Source organism: Mycteria americana, chromosome 16 (assembly GCF_035582795.1).
Source record: "Mycteria americana isolate JAX WOST 10 ecotype Jacksonville Zoo and Gardens chromosome 16, USCA_MyAme_1.0, whole genome shotgun sequence".
NCBI classification, from domain to species: Eukaryota; Metazoa; Chordata; class Aves; order Ciconiiformes; family Ciconiidae; genus Mycteria; species Mycteria americana.
Window position 1 is genome coordinate 3484655 of NC_134380.1, and position 18595 is coordinate 3503249.

General features: G+C 39.0%; 1 protein-coding gene across 1 annotated transcript in view; it reads right to left on the bottom strand.

The window, feature by feature from the left end:
• Window positions 1-17528, bottom strand: part of COX10 (cytochrome c oxidase assembly factor heme A:farnesyltransferase COX10) — a 108514-nt gene extending 90986 nt beyond the window's left edge. Inside the window, exons 1-4 of the mRNA XM_075519192.1 lie at window positions 17408-17528; window positions 16667-16791; window positions 14671-14995; window positions 4975-5099 (exon numbers count right to left, since the gene is read on the bottom strand). Of these exons, the coding sequence (XP_075375307.1) occupies window positions 4975-5099; window positions 14671-14995; window positions 16667-16791; window positions 17408-17450 (618 nt within the window). The 5' untranslated portion in view covers window positions 17451-17528. The remainder of the gene's footprint in view (window positions 1-4974; window positions 5100-14670; window positions 14996-16666; window positions 16792-17407) is intronic.
• Window positions 17529-18595: the final 1067 nt, after the last annotated feature.

Below are 18595 nucleotides of genomic sequence, written 5' to 3' on the forward strand. Positions count from 1 at the left end.
GGCTGGCAGTTGAACTCAGATCCTGAATTTCACTCCATTATTTTAACACCAAACCCATTCTTCCCACCCATTACAGTTACACTTCTAAGGGATCATCGCTGTCAAGAGAAGACGACATTAAGAGCAAAACGCAGCCATCAGATCAGACCCTGAAGGCACAGGGATGTTAACTGGTCTTACATCTGTTCTCTCATTCTGGTTAACATATTTACTGTATTTCTTATTTTCAGCTCTCTAACTTCAGCTAAGATATTCAGTCCGGTCTGCTTCCTTTTCAAGGTACCATCAGTCAAATCCAACCACATCATTTTATCTCTCGGTTACTAAATCCAAACCATTTTAAACATCCTGCTTTCATCTTTATAGCTCTCTCCTACTTTTTAACCGTCCTGCAGTTACAGAAGAATGTACTTGACATATAAAATGTGCATGTGATTCCTTTAACATTTTAATGCCGTGTATTGTTGTAAACATCTCTTCATGTTTTATCTCCTTCTCCATAAATCAGAGGCTAGTATCTTAGAAGTCTCAAAAATGACATGTTTTCTCCAAAATATAAATGTAAGACTCTACTCCTTGAAACTTGAGTCAGCTTTCAAAAATCATCAAAAACCAGAGCTACGAAAAAGTAAAATATTATCAACTAACTTAATATCACTTTCTCCCACTCCATTTCTATGACAGCATTAGTATAGTATGGGAAAAAATAAGTTGCAAAATTGGTCTTCACCAATCCGAAAAGCAGTATTTTGATTATTCTTTTGTCCCTTGTAAGGAACAACACTAAGGTAAAATACCTTCTCGTGTATCCATACCAATATAAAACACAAAGAGTCAGGAAAGTGGACAGCATAAAAAAGTGATACGCTAGGAATAATTATTTGTTTTATCCAAGATTAGCACGCAGTGTTTAGAAGATAAAACCCCAGAACATATTTCCATTTCCTTACCATAACTGCAATTAATAAGGCTGATATCTTATAATGAGATTTTCCGGTGGTTTTGGCTAGCTTAGTAATGTTACAGTAAAAATGTGTCTCAGTCTATTCCTTGGTAAATGCATGAGGTGATTTTTTTTTTTAATTAAAAACCACTGTAAAATATTGAATATTTTGAAAAGATAGAACACCAATAAAGAACACCTGTCCAAAATAATTTTAAGTTACTTCAATAATGGAAAAAAGAAAGAGCACCATTAGAAAAAAAGAAAAAAAGAGGAAAGCAGTTTTAGCAGGTGGGACTGAAAAGTGGTGACATGTTGTAGTACAATACTGAAGGGCTGAAGGATATAACACAGTGTTGCGTGATGTAGAAGAGAACCAGGGACCACTGGATTAGCGTGCCACTAAAATGCTAGATTAGGTGTGAAGTACAACTCTGAAGTATTGTGATATGAAGGAGTGAGGCAGAGGCAGAACTGCTGGTAGAGGACAAGAGAAATAAAACACTATCTTTTCTTTGGCACCTTCCAGCAAGAGTTTATTCCCTTATAGCCCACAGACCCAACATACTCTACAGGAAAACCCAAGGACCCTCTGACATTTATCCAGATCCCCAGAATTCATAACATTTTTGACCAGCCTGAGAGATTCTGTTTCTCTCAAACTACTGTCTAACATAAATTATTCCAAGACACTTCTCTTGACATTTTCTACACAAATGTTTCTAGAATGACCTTGCTGTAGAACAGGCACCACGTTTCCCCCTAATGCAAGCCCATGCTCAAGTACTTTTTATCTCTATTTTCCAGGATATTTTCAAACACAACTTTTTCACTGTCATTTTGCAAGAAAAAAAATGTCATCGGCTTCTTAAAAATAATTATCCAATTTCACAGAATTGTCATAAAAATACATTATTTGTTCTTGCATTGGAAAGTACAGCTAGAATTTAGAACTAACGGGTTGTGAAACTTGTTTGTAAATACATGCCTTTGGTTGATAAATATCCAGATTGTACTTCTATAAACAATGGAAAAATACAATGTTGCCAACGGCCATCATTTGTTTTATTCTTCCTTTCTTGTTAAGGACAGTAAAAGTGGGGCAAGAACCTCCACTCTGGCAAATTTTGGCAACTTTCTAGCTCTTGCAGTTAGGAAAAAAATGTTTAAAGTATGACATACAGCCACCTGAAATCAAGAGAGCAAGAGATAATTAAAAGATTATTTTAGACCAACCTCATAAAGAAACAAAACATGACTTTTTGGTCTCTGTGCATTACTTAGCATAGTCCTGGCTCCCTCCCCAGTAGTTAATTCAACTTAAATAGTTAATTCAGCCTAATTCAATGGGGGTAAACTGGCCTCAGCTCCTACCAGATCACTAAAATGAAGTGTTCGAGAGAAAGAAAAGAACCCCAAACCACAGAATTTGAATAGTTAAAAGTTTGTATCAATACTTCCACGAATATTATGGAATCTGTCTTACATTTTCACAGGGCCAGGCTCCTCACATCCTGTCCTAAATCATGGGGAAGAATCTTACACAATCGACACTTTACCTTCCCACGACATATTTGAGCACTGTAAATTATGAACACAGATTTATCAGGGAAATGAGGAGTGGGAAAGACGAGTTGCCCTTAAAGATGCACAGATTTATAGCAATATGGGAAGCAGAAAGATGGTTATCATATAAAAAGGTCCTTAAGGGATAGCAAGGAGCAACAAGGGAAGCATGAGTCATGAGCTGCCAGAGAAGAGGATGCGTACGGGGAGCAATGGACAGAGCAAAGTAGCAATAAAGGAAGTTCCCAGTCAAATGTGCTCCTTCCCAATGGTCGAGAAAGATACCCAAGCTTACAGTATTTATCGAAAATTAAATTCCCAGCCAATTCAGACACTGCACCAACAGCAACACCAGGAAAGGGACACTTGCCGACTGAAAGGATCCATTGATAAACAAGGTCATAGACCGCAGCTCTTTTTTGCTTTGTTACCAACTCTGCTTCTTTATTTTCCGTAATAAGAGTAGTTTCCTTGAAGGTCTGTCTACAGAGACAAGTGGCTCAACACAAGCGAGTGTGCAAACTTAAAGCCTTCAGCTGAGATTGTGAAAGACAGTTTACACTTTGTGAGGCTGGAGTAAGCTTCTCTATTTAAGGGCATATTAACAGCTGTTCCTATGGGGAGATAGCAGTAAGTAAATACTGAATTATGAGCCCGAGCACAAAGTTATTGCACTCCTAACTTCCTTTCCCATCCCAGCAAATCTCAAAAGTGTCAAACTCCAAATTATGGAGTTTGGGATTCCTGGGAGCACAGGATTCCTGGTACTCCCAAGTATCTCAAGATTTTAAAAAGCAAGATTTTAAAAAGTGACTTCCAAGAGTTTAAAAAGTGGCTACTTTTGAGACAAAATACAACACTGAGCAGTACATGGAACCTGAAGACAAAGATGACAAACCAGAAGACAAACCAGTTACTTGTGAGTGAATATCATCTCTAGGAAGACCTGTCAAAATCTCAAGACAGACAAGTTGCACAGGAGTCTCTAAACAAGAAATAATTAATTCTCCTCTTAGTCCAGTAGTATCCACATCAAAGGTGAAAGTAAATATGACAGCAAATACTTCAAAATATTGGTAAGTCACAAAATAAATTTTTAATTTAAAAAAAAAAAAACTGTAGTAAAGGAAAAAAGGGAGGGGAAAAAAGCAAACCTCTAAAATTGTATTAAACCCAGGAAAGTTTCACCTTAGTTATGACAGATTTTCTACCCAGACTTTATGTGAAAAATATGTACATGATAACCAAATGTATACCTCAGAAAACAGTGTGACTTTCTTAAAATTATTTTTCAAGGCTACCTAAGTGTTTTCAAGTTAGATAGGCTACCTAAATATTTCCAAGCAACTAATAATCATGCAGCATCCTTCTTATTTTGCAGAGAAAACAGACACGAAGTTAGCTGCCTACCCCAATTTTAAGCTCAGTGAAAACAAACAGTAAAACCTGTACTTACTTCAGTCTGAGCAAGATGCATGCTTATGGGTGCAATCTCAAAAAGCACATCAGGTGCCTACAACTGAGGTGTCACAAGAGCCCAGCTCAATGAAAGTGACTCCAGGATGTAGATCACAGGAAACCTTCATGTTCTGTTTCATTAGCAGGGTCCCAGGATTCAGCTCAGACATGCCCCCCCATCTCCCAAGCAATTGCTTAAACCATAAAGTGCTATCAGAGGTGGCACTGCTACTGCCGCTTCTTTTTCCAGGTCATATTTACAACTGAAAGTGACCACGGCTACTGTGCTTTGTAATTCCGTTCAACACCCCAAGTGTTGTTACCTGTTCACTAGTTAGGCTCTCCTTTGGGACTTAGGAAGACCCTAACAGCAACTTTGCTTCACATCTGGATTGCAAGAGAGCTGAGATATCAGCATCAAGCTCCACGGGCATGTCCACACATGCAAGGAAGCTCAAGTACAGGCACCTGGAACATCTGCGGCATGAAACAGCTACCACGTGATGGAGACTTACAGTGTGGTTTATAGATGCATGGGATTCCCTGATTCCAGCCTCAACAGAAGCACACAAACCCCACCAAAGTCCCACTACAGACGTTTAGAAAGGTGCTCTGAGCCATTCTTTAGACAGATCTGACAAGGTCATACAATAACACAACCGAGGAACAGGCTTGTAAGGCTGGAGCCCCGATGGCTATTCTTATACTCCAATTACACAGTTCTTCCTATGTCATTTGCAGTGACCCAGGCTTAGTATTACCAAGATAAACATTATTATTGGGAGGCTTAAAACCTCATCAACTCCATTCTGAATAAACACACTGTGCCTAGCAACTATATTTTAATTCGCAGACATATATTCCTTTCGCGGTGTCAGTTTTAGTGGCTCAGAGCTCGCATGGCAGCTGAAGACACAGCACTCCCAGCCATCCATTTACACTCCCTGGCGGCATTTCAGAAGCCAGGATGACACCAGTTTGTGGTACAGACGAAGAAACGGACTGACCTGATTAATGGAGTTGGCAGCACAGGATGCCAGTCCAGTTCCGAGGGAGGCAAGCAGGAAACAGGTCAGGTCAAAAGGGACCGGGGCCATGGCAAAGCCAGCAGATGCGGTGCTTACAACCAGAGCTGCAACACAAGCAAGAGCACAGTTCAAGGCATCAACAAGAAACCGTCTCCTTTCTACATACCAGTAGAGTTAAGGTTTTTAAACCCTGTAAGAACCATTGTGCAGATTAACTTTTTAGTACTTTTATGGATCAAAGTAGCTCCAGGAACTGCGTACAATTAATACTAATACTGTACATAAAGAAGTCAAAGATGAGAAGGAGAGCTGTCAGGGATGAAGTGAGAAACCCAGAAGCATCAGCACGTCAGTAGAAGAGGTGAGAATAAATCTTATGCCTGTATTCCCTATTTTTTTGATTTACTACAGGATCAAACTGCCTCACACAACATGTACATGAGATACATTTGTTCCGGTAACTCAAATGTCATTGCAAAGTCTAACATGGAAGAAAAACAGTAAAAAAGATCCTAAACTGAGAGATATCACAGAATCGTATAGGTTGGAAAAGACCTTTAAGATCATCGAGTCCAACCGTAAACCTAACACTACCAAGACCACCACTACACCATGTCCCTAAGCACCTCATCCAAACGTCTTTTAAATACCTCTAGGGATGGCGACTCAACCACTTCCCTGGGCAGCCTGTTCCAATGCTTGACAACCCTTTCAGTGAAGAAAAATTTCCTAATATCCAGTCTAAACCTCCCCTGGTGCAACTTGAGGCCATTTCCTCTTGTCCTATCACTTGTTACCTGGGAGAAGAGACCGACCCCACCTCTCTACAACCTCCTTTCAGGTAGTTGTAGAGAGCGATAAGGTCTCCCCTTATCGCCCTCTATAATATGCATTATATCAAATTATAGTAGGAACTTAAGCAGTGCAGAAAGTCAAAATGAAACTCAGGGCATGTAGGCTACAGTTGGTGAAGCCAGTAACTTCACTGTACAAGTATCTGCCCACACTGTTCCCATTTGACATGCCCACTTCAGGCAGAAAGTACAATCACATCATCACATGGACCTAGCAACATTTAAAGGCCTCAAAATTTGAGTGGATTAATAAAAATCCATTTCAGTTTTGTCATCCAAAATTATAACTTTAGTACAGTACTGCAAATCACATCCTTGAAATGAAAGTTACCCAAGTCTCAATCCTAATATTGTAATTACCCAAATAATAGGTCTTACGAACCTCACTTTTGGCAAGAAATAATATGACATAAAAAATTTCTTACACTATGAAAGTCAGCACATTTACTGAATATCTTGCTCATGACCTTGAACCTTACAATCTAAAATTAATAGTTATTACACAGAAAGTATTTAAATATTTTGCATGTAATTACATGTTCCAGACCCTAGCTAGCTCAAATCAAAGAATCAAAATGTTCATATCTTCCTGATTCCTACAAAGTCTCCTGTTTGTCTGAAGTTAAATGACAAATAAATAACTTTCGCTGACTGAAAATACCTGGATTATCTACTAAGCAGCATTACTTGAGATGAAAAACTAAATGTCATGGCAGAGACCTGCCAGCAAGGATGCACATGCAAAGTGCTAATTTTAAGAACTGTGCCTGCATAAGAACCTTAGGATTTAATCCTAAAAAGACAGTGAAGAAAACTTGCTGCTCATCAAAACTTTCCTCTAAGTATTAAAGTCTATTGCCAGCTGAATATTATTATAACAACATACATAACATTATTATAAGCATTAATTACTTAGCCCTGTTATGGATTCACAGGACGCTGTGCAGACGCCTGTCGCACAGGCTGGCTGCGAGTGCGCGGCGTCAGGGTCTCTGCCCGATACCAAGGAAAGTCCCCTGGCCTTGATTCCCCACGACAGCATCACCGAGGGCAGCACCCGGCTCTCACTGCGGCCACTTCAGCTGCTTCTAAAATACAATTAATCTACCATGGAGGCTTACCCCTCTGAGAAGCTGTGAAATAACCACAGATTCTAATCTGCGACAGACTAATGGACATGAAGGTACTGATCAGTTCTGAAAGACTGGACCTCATTTGTTATATAAATACAACAGCATCTTAGTTTCAAAACTCGTGGATCCTTCTTACTAGAGCGCACAAGAAAATATGAAATGCACTGGTTTACAACTGATAGAGTTAAAAGATGCACTGAAAAGATGATGGTGAAACAGCAGCGTTTGCATTTCTAAGAGTGATTACATTCATTTTTTTGCATAATAAATCACATGTTCACTTGTAGACAAGAATTTAATTAAAACTTATCTTAGAGAGCACTTTACACCAATTTATTATGGGAAAACACCAACTCATTTACTGAAGAAGAAAGGTGGAGCAGATTGGCAAACAGTCAGTGTAACATTACCGTTACACTGACCTCAAAGAAATTCTAATACTGTACAGCTACAGCACTAATTAAAGTCCCCATTGATTTCTCCAGATTAATTTCAGCCAGTCGTTTCAGCGTGACTTATCAAGATCTCATTAAAAAAGGTTGTAGTACATCCTCTCACTTATCCCATTGAAACAGGTATTTTCGTTCTTTGGGCAGTGCTCTGAACACAAGGCATACCCTGCTTGTCTCATTGCCCAGCAATTCAAATGCAACATGTTAAGAGTAAATAAGAAAATGTTCCCTTTGGATTGGGAAGTTTATTTTCTTTTACTGTGGAAGCAATAATTTACTCTTCTACTTTCCTCATGGAAGAAAAGTATACTTAATTGAGATCACATCAAGGGAATGAGGTAACTGACTGCTTGTTTTTTAATCCTTGTTAGTTTAGTGCTTTAGGGGTCAAATTAACTTCACCTTATTGCATAATAGATGGAATTGATCCTTTCAAGATTTGTTGATGAGAGTTGGCATTATATATGCTCTTCAAAAAGAAGCCAGGATTTAAACTTATGATCTCAGCCTAAACCTAATTTTCAGTCTTTTAAACATGTTTAGCTTTAACAAAAATTAACAAGGCACATTTGTCTCCAATTTCAATGTAAATGAAAAAAAAATGCTAATGGATTAGTGACAAAAAGAGTGAATTATGTTTCTAGCATAAAAACACATTCAAAAAGTCTAGTGTACAGTATTCTTTACATTCCTCTTCGGCTTCATTCTAACATGATCTCCCTTCATCTGCCTCTGTATTTGTATTTATATAATGCAAATCGCTATGCCATATTTTGTTTACCTCCAATTAAAAAGTAGCCAAGCCAAAATAAAAGCGTAGATAGCCAAAGCAAACCAATTCAGCTTTAGATTTCTTTTCTACTCCTGTACTGATGATATATCAGTACACATGGAAGGACAAAAGCAAATGCATTTCTCCTTTAACTTAAGAAACAATTTCACTGTTTTACTACAAATGTTTATACACTCCTTAAAGGAAACCAGCATTCCAAAACTCCTTCCAGAGTTTTCACACTTTGGTTTCTGGAAAGCTAAATGTGGCATCAGTATTAATACTATACACCTGACCAATGTTTCCTTCATAAACTTAGATTTGTTTGAGCGTAGGCATATCTAAGCTTTGTTGCAGATTATATAACCTGCACACTAAAGAAGGCCAAACTGCTGAAGCAAACTTAAATTTGGGACAATAATTTGAAACAAGTCTTTGCATCATATCATATAAAATTCAAGTGCAATATTACGAACAGAGCAGATAATCTCTTTTTATCATCAAACAATTTTAAAATGCTTTGCAAAAAATAAACTGTAATAATGGTTTATTTTTATTTCATTAGTTTTCCTTGTAGGATGGAAAACAAATTGCCAGAAAGCTACCACTATTAAGCTTTGTTTCTTTGATAGGATAATAGTTACTGTTTTAATAATCACAAAATGAGAACTACTTTGACAGGCATATGAAATATATTTAGAACTGAGAATAAATGTAGACTAGTAATAATCTAAATAATATATACCGATAAATCTTTGTCAAAGTTTCTGGCTATATTAAGCTACCATTTAAAGAATAAATGCCATAATAAATGTCATTATTCCAGAATAAAGTGGAAACATACTGGAACTCCACTAAAGCAAATGGATTTTTTTTACTAGAGAGGCTGTTACCAGATTTTTAGCCTACAAACACAACACAGGCACCTTCTTTAGTCACTGTTGCTCCATTATGTAGCGGTTTGGTGAAACTCAAGAGTCGTTATGCAAACCTGGATATCCATCATCTTCATTTTACAAATACACAACAGACACAGAGAAGAAGCAGGATGTTCATGATCATATCGTAAGTCAGTAGCAAATATCTCAGGCTTCTGATTTCCAGTTCAACACTTTTGTCCTAGAGGATCGCTAACGCACAGACACAAATTCATATGTAAGCAATACATCCAATAAATTCCAGCTGTTTCCTAGTAAACAAGATAGGACTATATTCTTAAAAGGCGACATATGAAAAAATGTTCTATTTTAGTCTCCAAAACTGAAAATGCTCATAAATGATCATATTCGTCCACTGTGCAAATCTTAAATGTAGGTCAGTAAGTCCATGATGTAGAAACCATGCACAATTTTGTAGCTGGTAGTCTTTACTCCTAGGGTTTTGTCTAATATTGTCTAGCAACAACACAGTAATTCAGGTTGGAAGGGATCTCAGGTGATCATCAAGTCCAACCTCCTGCTCAAAGCAGGGTCAGTGCTGAATTCAGGCCAGGTCCCTTAGGGCTTTGTCATCTCCAAGGATGGAAATTCCACATCATCTCTAGGCATCATCTCTAGGCAACCTGCTCCAAAGTTTGAGGTCCTCATGGTGAAACTTTTTCTTTTTCCGTATGTCAAGCCAGAACAGCCTGTTTCAATTTACGAAACGTGTTTTCTCTGTGCAAAGATTCACGTATTTTAAAAACGATCTGAAAACTAAAGCACAGATGCCTCCAAATCTGTCCTTAAAATAATTTTGGCACCTGATTGGAGAACGTCCATATCTTCCTTCCTGTGGAAGGAGCTACTAAAGATCAGATGACATCAAAATGATATGTAAATCTTTACCTTAAAAACAAACATCAAACAAATTTATGGGCCTCCTCAGAGAATTGATTATATCAGTCTTGTGATTCTGTCCATGACATGCACATTACATTGATGTGGAAGAAGCACAATAGGTTTGATTCTGATCTGACCACGGTAAACCCTGGAATGACTCTATTAAAGATGACGAATTACTCCAGATTTACATACATGTAAACACTTCAGGCTGGCCTATTTTAGCTCTAAGGTATAGCACATGACAAAACCAGAGATAACTTACTCTCAACTCTTCTTACATAATGTTAATAGGATACTGCATTGAACTCTCCAAGAGCTAGATATAACCAAACAACATCTCACATCCTCAATGAGAGAAACACGGCAAAACATAAGCTTACTTAGAGAAGGTTTCCAGATTTCTTAGTGTTTGGAGAAATAGTAACATCCTAGTTACTATTTCTAATAGTAAATAGAATTGCTTCACTAATAGTGAAACAAAGGAGGGTTTCCGTTAGAGACAGAGACACTTTTCAGCAGTAAGGGCAGTAACACACTGCTGCAGACTGCCCAAGGAAGCTGTACATTCCCTGGTCGGTTTTAGGAATGGACAAAGCTACATCAAGTCAGGAATGATATACCTAAAGTTGATCCTGCCTTGAGGGAAAATAGATTAGCTTGAAAGTGTCCCTTTGAGGTCCCTGGGATTCTGCATGGATACTGCACACACTGAACCAAAGCAAGATACCAAGTGCAGAAACCGCTCTGGTGAGATCTGAAACAAAGTCTTCAGTAATCAGAACAGAAAAGCAATGTTCATCATGCTTTAATGGATTGACTATTAAAATGTACTTTGAAGAAAATACTACCAAAACTCTAAAACACCTTTTAAGACTTGGAAGGTAAAAGTGCCTTGCAATGAGATGCCGTAAAAGAATATAAAGACATTGGGGGAGAGGCTTTGCGTATGATCTCTGGGTAAACAACAACCAGTTAATACACAATTGTGAATAAAAAAGAATCTTTAGACAAATTAATATGCTTGTGAACACACAAAAAAATTGTTAACTGTAATATATTAAAACACAGGATAAAGGAAAGCTAGATACATGTTTGAAACATATGGGCTCTAGTATGACTTTCTAAAGGAGATCCGTGTTACAGTAGCCTGGAGCCAGGACTCAACTCTTCCAGGCACAGCAGAGACAGAGATATACTAAAGACACAGCCCCTTCCTCAATGAGCTTGCAAGTTAGATTAAAAATTCTACAGCTGTCCAGAAATTAGCAGTTAAGTTTACATCTGACCCATGTTGATACATCCACTTCTCAGACAGGTGCTACATCAGGTGCTCTACATCTAGCTGGTTGTCCTCACCAAAAGACCAACGTGCAAGACATCCTTTACTACAGAGGCAACAATGAGAAAATGTTCAGGAAACCATAGAGAAATATCTAATGAGAATACTCAGCATTTTTCATATCGTGCCTTCATCACACTTCCCCCAAATTAAAAACTGACGTTTAATTTTCCTATGGTTTTGCACATAGCTTATCTTAGTTTTCATCTGTGATCACTAGGGGAAGCATTACTTAAATGTAAACTTAAAGTTAAATTTAAGATGAGACAACCTGAAATTCTTAATGTGTTTGCATTATAAATGATTAGAATTTCCTCCTATTACCATACCCTCACATCTCTCTTTCCTATTTTCAGCTACACATTAATTTAGGATAAAGTTGAAAACAATGACACTTATAATTCTGAAAACTTATCAGACAGATGAATTAGTTTTCCAGGTGCCTGGATGGTAAGACACAGCTGTTCAGACTGCAGCCAACACAGAACACCACAGAGAAGGGAAAGGATGGAAATTGAACCCGAAAAGGTAGATTATGCGACAAGTAATTAAAAGTTCTGTAATTGTTTTCTATGGCAAAAGAATATAAACAAAAGTCTTTTTCTGTTGGTAAGGCAGAGCTTCTAATGGTAGAGTCGTAAGAGCAGCAGTTTACATGAAGCAGGAGGGTATGGTAATAGCTAAACTCATTTCCTTTCAAAGGTGAATTACAGTTCAGAATACAAACAAACATTCTCTTTACTTCAGCAGCAGGAAAAGAAGAGAGCATAAGGAAGTCCCATTTTAGCATAATGCAGAGTTTGTTTTTTTGTTATTTCATACTCTAAAATGTATAAATAAAGAGTTTGCCAAAAAGCCCACACAGGATATGAGATCTATCAGAACTTCATGGGTGAAAGGAATTGAGTTGCGTGTCATTTGTAACTTAAAAACTGACCTCAGAGAATTTATTTTTCTTTAAAAAAAGAATAAAATCAAAGAACTACACCACTATATTCTTTACAGAATAATTTGTCTGAATGATTACACAAGTTGGAAGAAAAGCTAATTCTATTTCCTTGCTCTGCACACTATACCCAATATTTTCCCCACTCCTGTCTCCTACGCTAGCCTATAACCAATAAAGACCAACAACAGAACTCCCCTCCTACAAACCCCTCTTCATCCAACTTACTCTTTTACACTTTCTACTTCCAATAAAATCTCCCCACCCCAGATCATCTTCCCCACCAAATACATAAAGATTATAACGAGAAGAGAGATTAAGGTTTTTTCTGTCTCTCTACACCTTCTCAACAGGTACAAAGTTTACTACAGTTACCTTGGATCAAGAACAGCACATCTCAAAATGCAGACTTATACAAAACAACAGACAGTCATGAAGCAAATGAAATTCTGTAACCATTGCCTTCTACAGGTTTCAAGGAACACCCTATTTTAAAACGAGAGTGGTACTTTCTTGCCTGTCAATATTGCCTTTTGCAGTTAAACAAGAGCCTACTAGAAGCTGTTGAAAAGTTTGGCAGCAACAGTGAGGCCACACAACAAAAGTATCACATAAAATTATTTTCTCCAGAAAAAGACACTCTTCCGTCTTGGTGTAGTTCTTGAAACTCCTGTTTTGAGGAGCACCAGTAATACTCCAATGTAGTACTAACAGAGCTTACCCACAAGGAATATCAGCAACAACAGTTCATTTTCTCCCTCTCCTTTTTAAGGTGGTCACTTAATCATTGCATTTTAACTTTTAATTTCTTGATCTATTGAGATTTTTAAAATGTAATTCTACTTCTATAACTAGCCAGCTTTCAAGTTCACATAAAAGAGCCACTTAAATAAAATCACCACATTGAAAACATGCCAGAAGAGCTAATTGTTCATATAGCACTTAAGTTACCCATGATGAGCCCAACAAAAACAAAATATTACTAAAACTGAACAGCATGGGGGAGAAAAAGACAAGATTTGTATTAGGCAGAAAAAAAGAAGAGGCAATAGTTGAGGTGGTATGTGTCACAAAGCTGCTGCAACTTTGAAGTACAGTAATCCTGATAACTGCTGAATGTGCCAGTAAGAGTTTTATATACCTAAATTGGAAATTACCAAGGCTAATACGTAAAAGTTACATGGTAAAGTATCAAAAGACATGCTTTTCATCCCTCAAGTCTACTAACCCAGCTCTTTACCAGCACAAAATAAATGCCTTGAGGTTTTTTAAAAATAATGAGGAAGAACATTTGAACATACAGACAAGATCAGTTTTGCCAAGTCCAAAACATGACATGTCTCATCAACACCGAGAACTATAAGGCTTTTTATTAGAGAAAAATTTAAAGGACCATTGTACGCTCTATGTGGTCACTACAATTTTTCCATGGAGAAACAATGAAAACATATATATTGCAAGACAAAAAGTTTCAAAAAGTAAACTGAATTCATGATTTTTATTGTTTATTAGTGTTTATCAGGATGTTTATTGTTCAGGATTATTATGGCAAAGAACAACAGTTTTATTATCAAGAATTTATTTCACCCACTGGAGAGAGCACACAGTAGGCACTTTGGAAATTATATTTCTGTTCTTGGCCCCGGTACAGACAAGATGTAAGGCTTTGGTCAGATCATTAGAGTTTCCTTAGACATAAAAGTATATATAGCACTACCTATTGGCAAAGAACTAATTTATAGTTGTTACATATTACTATTAGAATAAGGGAACATGTAGTTAGGCTACAAGGCAATTGCTTAACAACCTGGTGGTTTGAAGATACAAAGCTATCATTGACTAGAAAAGTGAATTATACCTTATTTTAGAAAATGTAATTGGTCACACTCAAACATTTTCCTTTATACGATATGAAATTATTCGGATTATCTTTTGTTGGTACTTTTAATACTAATTCCACAATAAGCAGTACTAAAGCGAAAGGTAAGTAAATAAGACAGAACATCAGTAAACTTAAACAAGACGACTTTAAATACTTAATACAATGCTTGTAAATTCACTTCCTAATGCAGTTTCACTGTATTTTTTGTTACTAATGCTTGCTTATGCTTCCCAAAAGCTAGCGGACGATACGATGCAATCTCCTCCTCGCTGTTTGTAAATAAATTTAATGGGAAAACTATTAAATGCTTCCATAAAACAATTTTTCCCTGCACACATTTGATGGAATTGACCCCGGTACTTTGTGTCAGTAAAGTGAGAATTATCACACAAAAACCTACACAGTACCAGTAACATGCTAAAGAACTCTGATATCAAACAGGATGCACAGAAGTGAAAAAATGACCAGTAGTACCTGTAAGCTTAATTTTGGACAAGCGTGCCAAAATTCCTGGCAAATCATCCAGCCGTAGCTTCATTTCTTTCCATTGCCTGTCTTCTTTGGATTCTGCTCTTACTGGTGTGACTGAGCCTTCAGTTTCTGCAGCTGACTTCATTTCTCTCAACTCATTTCTGCTTGATGTCTCAGACAAAGGTTGACGAACAGGTGAAACTGGTCTAATCTTGTGTATAACCTTTTTTTCTTGATCAAATTGCTGAAGCTCACGAAAAGGAGATGCAACTGAATCTGACTTAGGTTTGGCTCGTTGGCTGAGGTCTTTGTTGTACTGCATTACATACTAAATAGAATGAGAAACGTTAAGATGAATAGTTAAGAAGATAATTCTGTCCATTTCAGGTTATTAACGACATCAATTATATTGCTATATTATTCTTACTATTAGGAGAATTACTTCATACGATGATATGACTGAGTTAGCCTGAACTTCAAACACTTATTTCACATGCAAAAAAGTTTCTGAAGTTGGACAAGATATTACAAAGCCAGCTTTTCATTTCACAACTGCATCAGTAACGTTTACTTAAGCTTGAGGAATTGCTTCTGCACAAAACTATTTCCTCCCTTGCGGTTTCAACAGCAAACTCTATTCATATCCAAAACTACAAGATAGTATAATTTGATTTACAACCGATCAATTCATCTTTAAACTGAGGTACACACGTGCCCATAACAACTCCAGTCTCCAAATATAAGCACTAAACATTTTGTTAAGATATGGGGAAAAAAAAAAAAAAAAAATCAGAAAATGCCAGAAAATACAATCTACCTCCTGTGATATAAAATCATCTCCCACATTAAGCTATTACTATTTATGCCAAACTTTATGCTAATTAACTAGACAACAATTTTCAACAGGAGTTCAAATGAACATATATTGAAAGGAAAGTTAGAAGACAGTTGTTTCCTCTCTTTTAGAACTCTTACAGAATAAAACACAGAATAAAAAAAAGACCATTTAGCTCCTCCTATCTTTCTGTTTTCTTTCCCAAAATATTCTGCATATTTCAAGCATAAAAGACAGGCATAAAAAGATTGAGCTTTTAACTAATCATAGTTTAAAGTACACATTAATATTATTATGAGGAAGAGGGATCTGAAACTTTTCAACTCTGAATGAGTGATGTGAATACAGCTCAAATCAATAGGAAAAAAAAAAGAATCTGAGAAGTGGTGATCCCCAGAAGTATAGAAGAGACCCCCATCTCTTGCTTCATACAGGACTGAAGCTCAAAAAATACCAACAGATGTACACACTCCTTGCAGTCAAAGCAGTCATGAGCTATAAGACTTAGTCTTATCCATATTTCATAGAAATAGCTCCGAAGTAAAACAAAGAGGACACAACTCAAGGAAGAGCAAAATATGTCTTTTACTACCATCCTCCTAGATGTGATACAACTATTCAAAGAAGATAAAATTTAAAGGGTTTGAATGATAATTACGATACCCAAAACTAACAGCATACTATGGAATGCAACCCATTAAGTTAATGAGCTCAGGAGTTTTGATTCAAATTAACAGATTAACTCTTCAGTCAAAACATACTACCTCCACAAGTGAGTTCTATCTATCACTTGTATGAATGCTAGCCAAGATTTGATTTGCTTATTGGCATTTTAATAACAACTTTGACAATAATTTCATTTCACTTTTCTCAAGATGAGACGAGCACCCCACTTCAAAGGCACAGAAAGCCGCCTGTCACGTAGAGGACTCACTGCGGCACAAGGCATTGTCCTCACCACATGGGTTTCCTCCAACCTCAAATGTTTTAAATCCCAAGTGCTTAATTCTGATGCAATGCAGAAAAGGAGACGCTTGGAATTGCCTGAGCTTGGTAGATACGAAAAATATTATTCTTATCAACTAATCTCCATGTAGACTCATCACATGGGACAAAATGAATTAAAGAATGAGAAACATGGGATAAATACACTGCCTGACTTACCATTCGTTTGAGAAAGTTAAAGTACTGAAATGTAATCAATCTGTCATTGGCTACACGGCATAGGTGCACAAACTGGCATGGTATCTGCCGTATTCCAGTGTTCTTCAGATGACAGACAAATAATCCTATTTAAAGAAAAAGTGAGAACATTAGATCCTAGTTCCTTCTCTGCCATAGAGTTTGCTTCTAATACAGACTACAAAGTCTAGTGTCAGCTGTGACACGAGACACCCCCACAAATGGGAACCAGGGCTGCTCGGTGGGGAGAAACAGGTTTGCAGGCTCCAGATGAAAGAACAGAAAGCGTAGGCTTGCCCTAAGGGTTTTGGGGTTTTCTTCCAAATCTCTCAGCTCCTCAGAGATGCACTTTTAGTTTATCCTTCCATTACTGTCTCTATATGCTATTGACAAAGTTATCTTGGCAAAATGGCACAAGCAGCACTGAAAGGAAGCAGCTGCCATAGGGCAGCACCAAAGTCAAACACATCAAGAGGACACCCCTGTGTTACACGACACCTATATCCCTATCTAGAGGAACATATACGGAGATATACAAGCTTTGTATATCACTATATAGAGCAGCCCCAGGGACTACTCACAGCCCCAGAGTCGGGTCGGGTCGGGTCAAGTCGGCTCGGCCCTGTCCTGCCCGCCCCACCGGCTGCCCCGCACAGCGCCGGGCGCGGCCTCCCTCCACCCCCAGACCCCACCGGGTCCTCGCTACCCCGCGGGCAGCGGTACCTGCCAGCGCCCGGGGCGGGCTGCAGCGGCGGGCAGCGCTCATGGCCACAGCGGTGCTCCCGCCGCCCTCTCCCCTCACCGCCTGGGCGCCGCCATCTTGCCCGACATGACCGCTAAACGCCTTCCGGGTCGGTGCTTCCGGTGGCGCGGGGGATGTGGGTGGCTGGGTGAGGCGGTGAGCGGCCGGGCGGGGCCGGGGCCGTTCCGCCGGGCGGGGGGGCCGGGCCCACAGACCACAGCTCGGGGCATGGGGCCCTGTCAGGTTGCGGGCAGGCGCCTTTGGTCCCGCCGTTCCCGGGCGGCGGAGCGGGTGCCCTGCACGGGATGAGCCCACCGCCCCCTGCTCCCCACTTCGCGGCCCCGAGCGGCTGGGTTGTGCGTGGAGGGGGGAATTCCGGTGGGGAATGTGGTTGAGCGTTGGTCCTGCAAAGCAAGTACCAGAGCAGCTTCCCGCCGAGCGTCACCTGTAAACCGAAGAATAACTCTCGAGGGGGAGAACTGCTCAGTGGATCAGGTTTTGGGGTGTGGTAACAGATTAAGGCGTTCAGGTGGGAGCCGGGGCCAGACTGGAGACTTCAGACGCCTTTCCCGTGAAGAAGCGGCCCAGAGCCCTACCTGGGGTGTCCTCACAGCTGCTGGTTCCTGGCAATTCCCTCCTCTGCATCCCTGTGCTCATGTTCTGTTAACAGTTGCAGACTTGACGTGGCGTCTGTGACAGAGAGCAAGGGGGTGCGGTGGAGTTCGTGGGGAGATCGCATAGTACTTGTAAAGCAACCAAGAGATGTCTAATAAAAAGATAAATTAGTTCTTGAAGACGTGGAGTCTCATTCCCAAAAGGGCCTGAGCTTTAAAGAGCCAAAAGCTTGGTAAAAAAAAATGAAATCTGTATTTAGCTCCTAAAGTAATTTTTGAAACTGAAAGTTTGATTTCTATACCCATTGGGTGAAGTTACGCATGGCAGGAGGTCAGACTGAAGAGCTGACCCAGCTGTCACCTCATCCTCCCTCATACAAGTTCTGGGGGTGGCTAGATCCTTTGCTAAGCTCAACTTGCTAACCTGCAGAGAAAAAAATGCTTATTTTGCTGGTTTAACTGTTTGAACTCACCCTGCGCGGGGTCTGATAGCTTGAAAGCTGGTGCAAGGCACGGAGGAAGGGGCCTTGACTGGAGTCTGAACAAGAAGGGAAG